This window comes from Apodemus sylvaticus, chromosome 19 (assembly GCF_947179515.1).
Source record: "Apodemus sylvaticus chromosome 19, mApoSyl1.1, whole genome shotgun sequence".
Classification (NCBI taxonomy): Eukaryota; Metazoa; Chordata; class Mammalia; order Rodentia; family Muridae; genus Apodemus; species Apodemus sylvaticus.
In genome coordinates, this window is record NC_067490.1 from 13,232,844 (window position 1) to 13,246,167 (window position 13,324).

At 38.6% G+C, this 13,324-nt stretch overlaps 1 protein-coding gene across 5 annotated transcripts in view; it reads right to left on the bottom strand.

Annotated features, from left to right (window-relative positions):
* Positions 1-13,324, bottom strand: part of Pcdh15 (protocadherin related 15) — an 840,767-nt gene that overhangs the window by 253,819 nt on the left and 573,624 nt on the right. For all 5 annotated transcript variants that reach the window (XR_007974376.1, XM_052163513.1, XM_052163511.1 and 2 more), the window contains exon 17: positions 1,454-1,547. Coding sequence is in view for 4 of the 5 variants with exons in the window: in XM_052163513.1 (XP_052019473.1) it covers positions 1,454-1,547 (94 nt within the window). In the remaining variant the exon portion in view is untranslated. The remainder of the gene's footprint in view (positions 1-1,453; positions 1,548-13,324) is intronic.

Below are 13,324 nucleotides of genomic sequence, written 5' to 3' on the forward strand. Positions count from 1 at the left end.
CAATCTAATGCTGTTTTCTTCCAGTCTTCCATTTGTCTCTTATTCTTTGAAATGAATGTTTTATTTTCTGTATAGTACTTATCAAACTCTTTTAAAAGTTCAAATTGTTCTTAGTGGAGATTTTTTTAGGACCGAGTACCTCAATTTTTATTTTTATGAAGGGTACAATATTAAATATTAATTTGACATGTTTTCATCTTGGCAGAATCTTATCAGCAAATACCCTGGATGTAAATGTTAAAAACACATTCTCTTATGTTCATCTTAGGAGCTATAGAGAGCAATCAAATCACCTCAAAGAAACTAGGAAAATTACTACTGAACCAGCTGACCTTCATGTATTTATCTAATGGGGTCAAAATTGTTTCTAGTAACTTTCTTGAGTTGACACATAACCAATTGACTAAAGGAGCCCCAAACAAGTGCTGTGGAGATGACTTTGTGTGTGAAGTCTGTGTGTTGCAAGCATGAGGAACCCATATAAAAAGCCAGGCATGGTGTTACAAGCTTGTTTGTTTTCATCTTACCACTCCTGTGCTAGGAGTACTAAGACAAACAGATCCTTGGCGCTCACTGCTCAGCCATCTTAATTTGAAATCCTGGTTCCCAGTGAGAGACACTGACTCAGAAAACAAGATGGACAGCTCCCCAGCAAACATCTGAGGTTGACTTCTGCCCTGCCCTAAACTATCTCCTTTGAAATCACATTTCAAAGGAGATTTTTAAAAAATGACCTTTTAGGCTAGTAGTGTGTTAGTTACACTTTCCTTCATTTATACCTGAGAGAATTTTCTATTGTGGTTTGATCTATGGTAGAGGCTCAGGCCAGGCTCTAGGTTCAAACACCCAAGTTTGAAAGAAAGGAAAAGAAAAAAAGCAAGCAAATAAAAATAATTCTGGAATGATGAAATCAATTTATTTATTTTTCAAACTGACAATTATGTCAGAGAAGGTGGGAAATGGAGTTTGCTTCTCTAATGTTATGGGCAGCTTAAGTCGGAGACCATCCAGGTTTTGATTGTGAGGGGTCAAACCTACGGCATTAGTTGATCTAATTTCATATGCCTTTAAATGTATTTATCCCTACCATCAGTCACGCTAGTGTCTCTGCAAGAGTCACGTTCAAAGGAGGATATTCAACCTAGAAAGCCTCAGAATGCACGGTGGTGCTGCTTCTGACTGACCCAGTGTGATGCCTGCTAGAGAAAAATCTCACTTCACTTCTGTGAGCTGCAACAATCAAATAGCAAGAGTATAATTACAAGGGTCTGTTCCTCAAATCAAAGGCTGAGGTATCAGGGCCGGTTCCAGAGTGTGGGTACGTCTGTTAAGAACGGCCTTTGGAAGGGAGCATTTCCTTCTTGGTGGATTAGGCGGCCATGGCTGTAAGGCATGTTTTAGAGAGGTACTGATCCAGAGTTCTTTAGCGTCCCGCCCCCGTGGGTACACTTACTCCATCGGGCCTGCCATCTGAGGCTGTGACGATGAGGATGTAACGGTCTGTGCTCTCGCGGTCTAGAGCCTTCCCTAGGCTGAGAATCCCTGTGCTAGAGGCAGAAAGAAAGAAACAAACACAAACAAACAAACAAACAAACAAACAAAAGAAAACAGCGTTAAGTTTTTTTTTTTCTGAATTGGATACAATGATCCCTCAGATCCGTTCTCGTCTCTCCCCTCCCCCTTCCCCTATCTCCATTCCTGTCTTCCTCCTTCTACCTCCATTTCCCACTTCCACTTCTTTCCTTTGCTCTTGTTGGCCCCTTATCTTAGCTTACTCCTCTCTCTCCCATTGGCTACCGCTCTTCCCCACAAATAGAAATTGCATGTTGCTCTTATGTTATGTCTAAAGCCGAAGAGGGCGGTCTATTGGCAAGAGCTATTTTTGATTGTTTCTTATCCACTCTCTATAATCATAAACCGAATACCGAAGTGGGATTCTAGGACTCATGTAGAGAATGGCAATAGCTCTTTAGAGCTATTGAGATTCTTAGCAATAATAGGAAACTGTAAACCCGAATGGGGTCACAGTGATGATTCTCTATATTCTAGTGGAAAAAAAATCAAGCAAAACGAAATCGCCACGCCCATTTCATTCCTGGGAGAAAGATACCTGCCTCGTGTGTCACCATTTCAAAGTAAACACTCTTTTGTTTCCCGGCAACATCATAATTCTCAGCCAAGGGGTTGTCCTTTATAAAGAGCACACACTGTTTTCTCATTCATTCCGAAATGTTTATGCTGGAGGTGGGAGGCTTTCTTTCCCTCTGACAAGTTCTATGATAAAGCTCATTTTCCTTTACATCCCCCACTAATAGAACTCATGCAAAATCAGATAATTCAACGATTATATTAGATCTGTAGACTATGTGCCAAGTTATTAATATTTCTTTTAGTTTTCATAAGCATATCTAAGTTTCAACTGTTTTGTAAGAAGGAATCATACTGTATAGATGACATTCCTTAGATGATAATTAGTGTTCACCTGCTCATTTAATAATTTTAAATAAATGGTTGTGGATATGTTAGAAATTGTATCACATCCTTATTTTTCTGAAATTAGAGTGATTCTCAAAATATGTATGAGTTACAAACAATACTTGAATAAATTCTTATTCTTAGAATTATTTAATTCTACCCTTTACTGCCCAGAATAAATGTCCCCTCTGTATATTTCCCTCCAGTGTAATATTTTTTAACAAATTCGACTTCAAAATATACTCAACATGTGTTTTGGGGTTTTACACTGGATGTTGCAAATAACATTTCCATGCAGCACCTTCTACGAAGAGTACCTTAATGCAACAAGACACTGAGACATTAATCAAGTAGAAAAACTTAGTTTGCTTTCGACTGATAAATAGGCTCTGTTTTGCCTTAAGTGCATCGATTCTGAGACTGGAAGTTTTATGATACCCATTACGAGGGGCAGCGGGCACAGGCACACCAATGGAAGGCGGGGACATTGTGACTCATCTAGTTGAATTTCTGTTGATGATACGGACTTTGGAAGCTCTCACAGCATGCGGCAGCAGTGCAGAATGCCGACTGAAAACTGCTTAAGTCAAAATAACCGGAAACCACCTCCAAAGCACATTCACAGTACTCAGGTTTGTATCAACGCTGTCCACTGCAGGTGCCGCAAGTAATCTCATCCCGTCCTAACACTCAAAGAGAAAAAGGAAAGCAGTTTCGGCTTTTTCAAAGTTGCTTAGAAGCAACTTAAGAAATGGGAAGTCTGTCAAGCTCGCCATGTTCACTATAGAGAAAAATGAATCGCTTCAGGTCTTGGTCTGCTTTCCGTGGTTATACGCCTTCATTCCTACTCTGTAACTCTCTCTCCTTGGGCGTGAACTTAGAGAGTGATCAGACTTTCTGTCTTGGGTCAGTTGTTACATAAATAAAATATTTTTTTTTCTTATTTATATGATGATGGAGAATGTAGGAGCTCCTTCTAGGCTCTGCCCACAGTTACCTGGCAACAGCCAGATGAGCCTGACCCACTATAAAAGGGACTGCTTGCCCCCTCCTCTCTCCCTTCTTCTTACTCTCTTCACCTCTCTGTCCCTTCTCTCCCCATTCCCCTCCGCCTCTCTCCATATGATCATGGTTGTCCTCTATTCTCATTCTCTCTCTCTCTCTCTCTCTCTCTCTCTCTCTCTGTCTCCATTACCCCCTCAACTCCTCTCCCCATGCCCTAAATAAACCCTATTTCTACAGTATATCCTTCCCATGGCTGGTCCCTCAGGGTGAAGGAGTGCCTCAGCATGGGCCCACAGAGGCTCCCTGCCCCACACCATACTGCGCCTCCACCAAACATTTTCCTGGTTTCTTTTTCTTTCTTTTTTTAAATAAAACACAACAGAGATGAAGCAGTGCTATATGCCTTCTGATAGAGGCAGAGGATGGTGGGGTAATGGTTTGCAAGGGGAATGCAAGGTAGATAGCGCCTTTGAGAATTCAGAGCAGAAGGATGTGTCTATAGGAAATATGAACATCTCTCACGATAAAAATGGCCAAGGGTGGGGTGGGGGGAACACTCCCACCAGCTGCTCCTGGAGGCCACGAGGCCAGGAAACACCGTCTACACCAGGAATGTAAAAAAAAAAAATCTTTGTATGGTGCATGGGCATTGATAACCCCATTAATAGTGCTAATTAATTCCACGGAAATGAAAATACCACTCAGAAGTGAAGGCAGTAGGTGCTGTGAAGTAGGCAAAAAGGTAAGTTAACAATGATGGGGTTACGGTGGTGTTTTTTTTGTTTGTTTGTTTTGTTTTTGCTTCTAATCTCCCTGGTTGACATTGATTTTAAACTACATTTCTCAACTTGCGGGTATGAGCTCTTTGGAATTCAAATGACCCATTTGCAGGGGTTGCATATCTGATTATTCTACATATCAGATCTTTTTACAATTCCTAGCAAACAACAGAACTGCAGTTATGAAGTAGCAAAGAAGATAATTTTATGGTTGGAGATCACCGCAACGTGAGGTGCTGTATTAATAGGTTTTAATTAACAGGATTAGGAAGGTTGAGAACCATCAGTCTTGAGAGCATAAATAAAAGCCATGCTCCAGACTGTACTCATGTATACACCTATAACTTTTCACAATGGATTGTGGCTGTCCTATCTAAAGCTTGCCAGATGCCCTAAGTAATGGTGTTCAACATTTCACTTGCTTGAATCCACAACTTACACAAGGAAGAAAAGAACCAGGTAGTCTTCAAAATGACCAAAGGTCAAAAAGCACCTGACACTGGACACAAAGTACAACTGAGCCTCATGATTCCTGGAGAAGAACCCAGTACACAGTTTACAGGATGGTCTGAGTATCACGAAGAGGATTGGAATATCCAATGAAGAAAATCGAGTCTCCAGAATGAGTTATGTCTACAATAAAGTTTTAATGAAGGTATCAAAACCAGTCAACAGAAAAATTAAACTAACTACTGTATGAAAACTGAACTCTATATACAATAGATTTGAAAGATACTACTTAAATGTATGCAATAATTAACTCAAATGTATTCATTGTATAATTGTAGGAAATAAAACCAAAAAAGCCTCCTATGGTTCCATGAGAGACAACATTTATTACTTAGATTTAGCAATGGCTTTGTTGGAGAAGACGCCAGACATACACAAAGCAACAGTACAATAATTATATTGGAGTTTATCAAAAGCATAAAATTTAAATCAGAAAGCACTATCAATGAAGTGGGAAGATGATGAAGAAGAAAATGTTTTGACAATCTATATCCAGCAAGCACCTGGCTTTTAAGAGATTCAGACAACTAACCAAGAGGAGACCCAGTTAAGTAACAAAGGTTCTAAGCAGATGGTTTTCCAAGAAAAGTATCCAGAGAATGGGTTCACAGAAGTGTACCACTTCATTATTTATTCATGCAGGACCTGAATAAATAAAATCCAGAACTATCATGTTATATCCACTGACAGTTATAATCAAAGAAGAAAAAACATCGGTGGCAGTGTTATGGGGAGATCAGAATCTTCCTACAATGTAAGTGAGAATGCAAAATGGCTCAGAAACTTGTAATATGGTGCTGAGAATATGAAATGAATCAGACCCCAATGAAAGCATTTAGCAATTTCTCAAGTAATTAAGAAACTGAATTACAATATGTTCCAGCAATTATACTTCCATGTGTGCAGTCAAAGCAAACAAGTGAGAACTCAGGTACTTGGACACACATCTATATTTATTATAGTATCAATAACCAAAAGGGATAAATTTAACTCAAATACCCAATAATGAAAGAGTAAACACATTATTGTCTGTGTGTATAGTGTAATATTGTGCAAACATACAAAGCCAAGGGGGAACAGATTCATCTGCTAAATAGAGAGATGAAAGAAGCCATGCTAAGTGGATCCCGTTTACTCTCATCATTTCCCAATTTTCCCCTTGAGGAGGAGTTTTTTTTGGTGTGTGTGTGTGTGTGTGTGTGTGTGTGTGTGTCTGTATCTCTCTATGTGTGTTTGTATGCATGTGTCTGTGTGTGTATCTGTGTCTATGCATGTGCTTATGTGTGTGTTCTTCTGTGTGTCTATGTGTATATGTGCTCCCATGCATGCATATGCCTATTCTGTGTATGTCAAAGAAATTGAAATAGGAGTATTTGATAATTTTGGATCACTTATTGGCTACAGCCTCTTAGAAATGTGTTTTCAAGGGACTGAATCATGTCCCACATCTTCATTCCCTTTTATTGATGACTAACAATCGATTGTGTAGATTAACAACATCACTTACTCATTTGTCATTGGAGGGACATGTGAGCTGTTCCTCCTCTATCCACATATAAGTTTGAAATGAAGATTATATTCATATTTTACAGAAATGTACGACTTTAGTTCTGCTGAGTAGTTATGGAGATAATTGGTTAGTTACATGCATGTGTGATATTTAACATGTGGAGACAATTCCAAGCTTTCTAAAGTATATGTTCTGCACAGAAACCAGTGAGGGCTCCAGTGTCTCCATGTTCTGCCTCTTGCTTACTCTTCATATTCTTTTTAACTGGATGAGCACTGCTTCTACATCTTTATATCTTTAATTTGCATTTGCTATATTTTCATAAGCTCATTGATTACCATTTGCATGCACACACAGGAACACGCAGATGCTCATACACACATGCACACAAAGGGGGAAAATGGTATAAATCAGGGAGAAGAGTGTCTCTTCAAATCTTTGTCAATTTTTAATCAAGTTCTTTCTCTTCCTTTAGAGTTTTTATGCATTTTTGATATATGATTATTCTCATATACATTACTTCAAATACTTTATATAATTGTGTAGGTGGACATTCATTTCAATGGATGTTGCCTCTTGAGACATATTTTTTTTTAATTTATGGATGAGTTTCAGTATACTCCCTTTGGGGATTTTGTGCTGTACATGTAGACAGCATAATGCCTGATTTATACAGTAAGTTTTTCTGATTCATACAGTAAGTTTTTCCCTCTAAGAGTTTGGAAATCAGCCACAGTGGCCAGAGCTGATCCCATGCCAGAGCACTTCATACCCAAATACCACCAGAAGAGAGCTGGTATCTCAGGAGTGCTAACACACCTGTGAGCACAGGTAAGACCATCACTTCTGATCAAATTCCTGGCCCAAGAGGGGCCCTCCCAGAGCCATCAGGACACAGGAACCAAGGAACAGCTGGGGACAGGATCCCTCTGGTTTCTGTCTGCAACCCAGAACTGACCCTGTGTCATAGCTCTCCATAACCAAATTCCTCCAGGAAAGAACTGGTCTCCCAAGAGTACTGACACACAGGCTTGCAGGAGGGAAAAGGCACAGTCAGAGACAGCAAGACCACCTGATAGCAGAGATAATCAGGTGGTAAGAGGAAAGGGCAAGAACATAAGCAAGAGAAACCAAGGCTACTTGGCATCAACAGAACTGAATTCTTCTACCATAGCAAGCCCTGAATATCCCAATGTACCAGAAAAGCAAGACTGATTTAAAATCACATCTCATGATGATGATAGATGATTTTAAGAAGGACATAAATAGCTCCCTTAAAGAAATACAGGAGAACACAGATAAACAGGTAGAAGTCCTTAAAGAGGAAACACAAAAATCCCTTAAAGAATTAGAGGAAAACACAACCAAACAGGTGAAGGAATTGAACAAAACCATTCAGGATCTAAAAATAGAAATAGAAACAAAAGGATACAATCCTGGAAATAGAAAACCTAGAAAAGAGATCCGGAGCCATAGATACAAGCATCACCAACAGAATACAAGAGACAGAAGAAAGAATCTCAGGTGCAGAAGATACCATAGAAAACATTGACACAACAGTCAAAGAAAATGAAAAATGCAAAAATCTCCTAAGCCATAACATCCAGGAAATCCAGGATAAAATGAAAAAACCAAACCTAAGGAAAATAGGTATAAAGGAGGGTGAAGATTCCCAACTTAAAGGACCAGTAAATATCTTCAACAAAATTATAGAAGAAAACTTTTCTAACCTAAAGAAAGAGATGCCCGTAAACATACAAGAAGTCTACAGAACTCCAAATAGATTGAACCTGAAAAGAAATTTCTCCCATCACATAATAGCCAAAACACTAAATGCACAAAACAAAGAAAGAATAATAAAAGCAGTAATGGGAAAAGGTCAAGAAACATATAAAGGCAGACCTATAAGAATTAATCCCGACTTCTCACCAGAGACTATGAAAGCTAGAAGATTCTGGGCAGATGTCATTCAGACCCTATGAGAACACAAATGCCATCCCAGGCTACTCTATACCCAGCAAAACTCTCAATTATCAAGACATTCCATGACAGACCCAAATTTACACAATATCTTTCTACAAATCTAGCCCCCCAAAGATAATAGATGGAAAACACCAACACAGGGAGTAAAATTATATCCTAAAAAAAGGAAGAACGTAATCTTTCAACAAACCCAAAAAAAGATAACCACACAAACATAAAAATAATATCTAAAATAACAGAAAGCAACAATCACTAACCTTAATATCTCTTAACATCAATGGACTCAATTTCCCAATAAAAATACATAAACTAACAGACTAGACACTTAAACAGGCCCCAGCATTTTGCTGCATACAGGAAACATATCTCAGTGTCAAAGACAGATCCTACCTCAGAGTAAGAGGCTGGAAATCAATTTTCCAAGCAAATGGTCCCAATAAACAAGCTGGAGTAGCCATTCTAATATTGGATAAAATCAACTTTCAACAAAAAAGTTACCAAAAAGGATAAGAATGGATATTTTACATTCATCAAAGGAAAAATCTACCAAGAAGAACTCTTAATTCTGAACATCTATACTCCAAATGCAAAGGTACCCACATTCATAAATGAAACTTTATTCAAGCACACAGCATACATTGTACCTCATACAATAATAGTGGGAGACTCAACACTCCACTCTAATCAATAGACAGATTATGGAAACACAAACTAAACAGAGACACTGAAATCAACAGAAGTTATGGACCAAATGAATTTAACAAATATCTATAGAACATTTCATCTTAAAACAAAAGAATATTCCTCCTTTTCAGCACCTTATGGTACCTTCTCCAAAACTGACCATATAATCAGTCACAAAACAGCCCTCAATAGAACAATAAGATCGAAATAATCCCATGCATCCTATCAGATCACCACAGACTAAGGCTTGTCTTCAATAGTAACAAAAACAACATAAAGCCCACATACACATGGAAGCTGAACAAAGCCCTACTCAGTGATAACTTGGTCAAGGAAGAAAAAAGAAATGAAAGACTTTTTAGAATTTAATGAAAAGAAGGCCCAATATATCCAAACTCATGAGACAAAATGAAAGCAGTGCTATGAGGAAAACTTATAGCTCTGAGTACCTCCAAAATGAAACTCTAGAAAGCATATACTACCAGCTTAATAGCACATCTTAAAGCTCTAGAACAAAAAGAAACAAATACATCCTAGAGGAGTAGATGGCAGTAAATAATCAAACTCAGGGCTGAAATCAACCAAGTAGAAACAAAAAGAACTATATAAAGCATCAACAAAACCAGGAGATTCTTCTTTGAGAATATCAATGAGATAGATAGACTAACCATAGGGAACAGAGACAGTATCCAAATTCACAAAACCAAATGTTTTGTGAATTCTCACAAAATGAAAAGGAAGATACAACAATGGAAACTGAGGAAATTTTAAAAAAAATCATCCGGTCCTACTACAAAAGCCTATACTCAACAAAATTGGAAAATCTGGATAAAATGGACAATTTTCTAGACAGATTCCAACAACAAAGTTAAATAAGAATCAGATAAACCATCTAAAAAGTCCCATACCCTAATAACTATACTTTCCAAACTATTTCACAAGATAGAAACAGAAGGAACACTACCCAACTTGTTCTATGAAGCCACAGTTACACTGATACCAAAATCAGACAAAGGCCCAACAAAGAAAGAGAACTTCAGACCAATTTCCCTTAGTAATATCAATGCAAAAATATTAAATAAAATCCTCACAAACCAAATGCAAGAGCATATCAAAATGATGATTCACCAAGATCAAGTAGGCTTCATCACAAGGATGCAGGGATGGTTCAATAAAAGAAATGCATCAATGTAATCCACTACATAAACAAACTCAAAGAAAAAAAATCCACATGATTATTTCATTAGATGCCGAAAAAACATTTGATAAAATTCCACACCCCTTCTTATTAAAGTCTTGGAAAGATCAGGAATTTAAGGCCCATATCTAAATGTAGTAAAAGCAATATACAGTAAACCAGTAGCCAATATCAAACTAAATGGAGAGAAACTTGAAGCAATTCCACTAAATCAGGGACTAGAAAAGGCTGCCTACTCTCTCCATACCTAATCAATATAGTACTAGAAGTCCTAGCCAGAGCAATTAGACAACAAAAGGAGGTCAAACGGATACAAATTGGAAAGGAGGAAGTCAAAATATCACTATTTGCAGATGATATGAGAATATACTTAAGTGACCCCAAAAATCCCACCAGAGAACTTCTACATCTGAAAAAGAACTTCAGCAAAGTGGCTAGATATAAAATTAACTCAACAAAATGAGTAGCCTTCCTATACTCAAAGGATAAATGGGCTAAGAAAGAAATTACAGAAATGACACCCTTTACAATAGTCACAAACAACATAAAATATCTTGGTGTGACTCTAACCAAACAAGTGAAAGATCTTTATGACAAGAACTTCATGTCTCTGAAGATAGAAATCGAAGAAGACCTCAGAAGGTGGAAAGATCTCCCATGCTTGTAGACTGGCAGGATTAATATAGTAAAAATGCCAAAAGCAATCTACAGATTCAATGCAATCCCCATCAATATTCCAAATCAATTCTTCATAGAGTTAGAAAGAGCAATTCTCAAATTCATTTGGAATAACAAAAAACCCAGGATAGATAAAACTATTCTCCTGAATAAAACAACTTCTGGCAGAATCAGCATCCCTGACCTCAAGCTGTACTATAGAACAACAGTGATAAAAAACTGCATGGTATTGGTACAATGACAGGCAGGTAGATCAATGGAATAGAATTGAAGACCCAGAAATGAACCCACACACCTATGGTCACTTGATCTTTGACAAAAGAGCTACAACCACCCAGTGGAAAAAAGACAGCATTTTTAACAAATGGTGCTGTTTCAATTGGTGATCAACATGTAGAAGAATGCAAATTGATTCATTCTTATCTCCCTGTACAAAGCTCAAGTCCAAGTGGATCAAGGATCTCCACATAAAACCAGACACACTGAATCTAAGAGAAGAGAAAGTGGGGAAAAATCTCCAACACATGGGCTCAGGGAAACGTTACTGAACAGAAAACACCAGTGGCTGATGATCTAGGATCAAGAATTGACAAATGGGACCTCATAAAGTTGCAAAGTTTCTGTAAGGCAAAGGACACTGTTAATTGGGCAAAATGGCAACCAACAGATTGGGAAAATATCTTTACCAATCATACATCCAAAAGAGGGCTAATATCCAGTATATACACAAAGAACTCAAGAAGTTAGACTCCAGAGAACCAAATAACCCTATTAAAAATGGGATACAGAGCTAAACAAAGAATTTTCACCTGAGGAATATCAAATGGCTGAGAAGCACCTAAAGAAATGTTCAACATCCTTAGTCATCAGGGAAATGAAAATCAAAACAACCCTGAGATTTCACCTCACAACAGTCAGAATGGCTAAGATCAAAAACTCAGGAGACAGCAGGTGCTGGCAAGGATGTGAAGAAAGATAAACACTCCTCCATTGCTGGTGGGATTGCAAGCTGGTAAAACCACTCTGGAAATCAGTTTGGTGGTTCCTCAGAAAATTGAACATAGTACTGCCTGAGGACCTAGCTATGCCACTCCTGGACATATACACAGAAGATGCTCCAACATGTAATAAGGACACATGTTCCACTAGGTTCATAGCAGCCATATTTATAGTAGCCAGAAGCTAGAAAGAACCCAGATGTCCCTCAACAGAGGAATGGATACAGAAATTATGGTACATTTGCACAATGTAATACTACTAAGCCATTAAAAACAATGACTTCATGAAATTCAAAGGCAAATAGATGGAACTTGAAAATATCATTCTGAATGGCGTAACTCAGTCACAAAAGAACATACACAGTTTGTACTCACTGATAGCTTGATATTAGCCTAAAAGCTTGGAATAGTCAAGATTCAATTCACAGAACATGTGAAGCCCAAAAAGAAGGAAGAGCAAAATGTGGATGTTTCGGTACTTCTTAGAAGGGTGAACAACATACTTACAGGGGGAAATATGGAATCAAAGTGTAGAGCAGAGTGTGAAGGAAAGGCCTCTCAGAGACTGCCCCACCTTGGATCCATCCCATATACAGCCACCAAATCAAGATGCTATTAAATGGATGCTGGGAAGTGCTTGCTGAGGAAGCCTGATACAGCTGTCTCCTGACAGGTTCTGCCAGAGTCTGACACAGAGGCAGATGCTCAGGGGGTTTGCAGCCCCAGGGAGGGAGCAACAGTGTCAACCAGCCAGACCCCCCGGAGCTCCAGGAGACTGGACCACCAACCAAAGACTACACATGGAAGAACCCATGGCTCAGACCGCATGTGTGGCAGAAGATAGCCTTGTTGGACATTAGTGGGAAGAGAGGTCCTTGTGTCTGAGGGTGTTTGATGCCCCAATGTAGGGGAATGCCAGGGAGGGAAGACAGTAGTGGGTGGGTGGGTGGGTAGGGGAACACCCCTATAGAGGCAGGGGGAGGAGGGATGTGCTAGAGGTTTCTGATGGGGAGACCTGGAAAGGGGAAACCATTTGAAATGTAAATAAAGAAAATATCCAATATAACCCCTGCCCCCCAAAAAAAGAAAGAGTTCTGAAGTTTTACTTCTTGAGTTTTGAGCTGCAACCCATTTTTAATTAATTTTTTAAGAATGGTGTGAAGACTGGATTTCATTGTTTTCTCACTGTGTCCAAAACTCACTAGCTGAAAGGATGTCTTGATAGCATTGATTCCAGCCCCCTTTGTTAAGTGCTAGGGTGTTTCTGGATGTGTAACTCTTTTCCCAGTCTTGGTGTGGATTCTTACCCTAGCACTACCACAGTTTCAATAAACAGCCTTTTACATGGTTACATTTTTAATGGAAATTACAAACTGTATCCAATTTATGATTTTAATGTATCTGTGGAGGAAATTTTAGATAGCTAAGACTTTCTATTGTTAAGTAGAAGATACGTATCCATCTTTTAAATACAGAGAAGTGTACTGTTAACTATCTACCTATG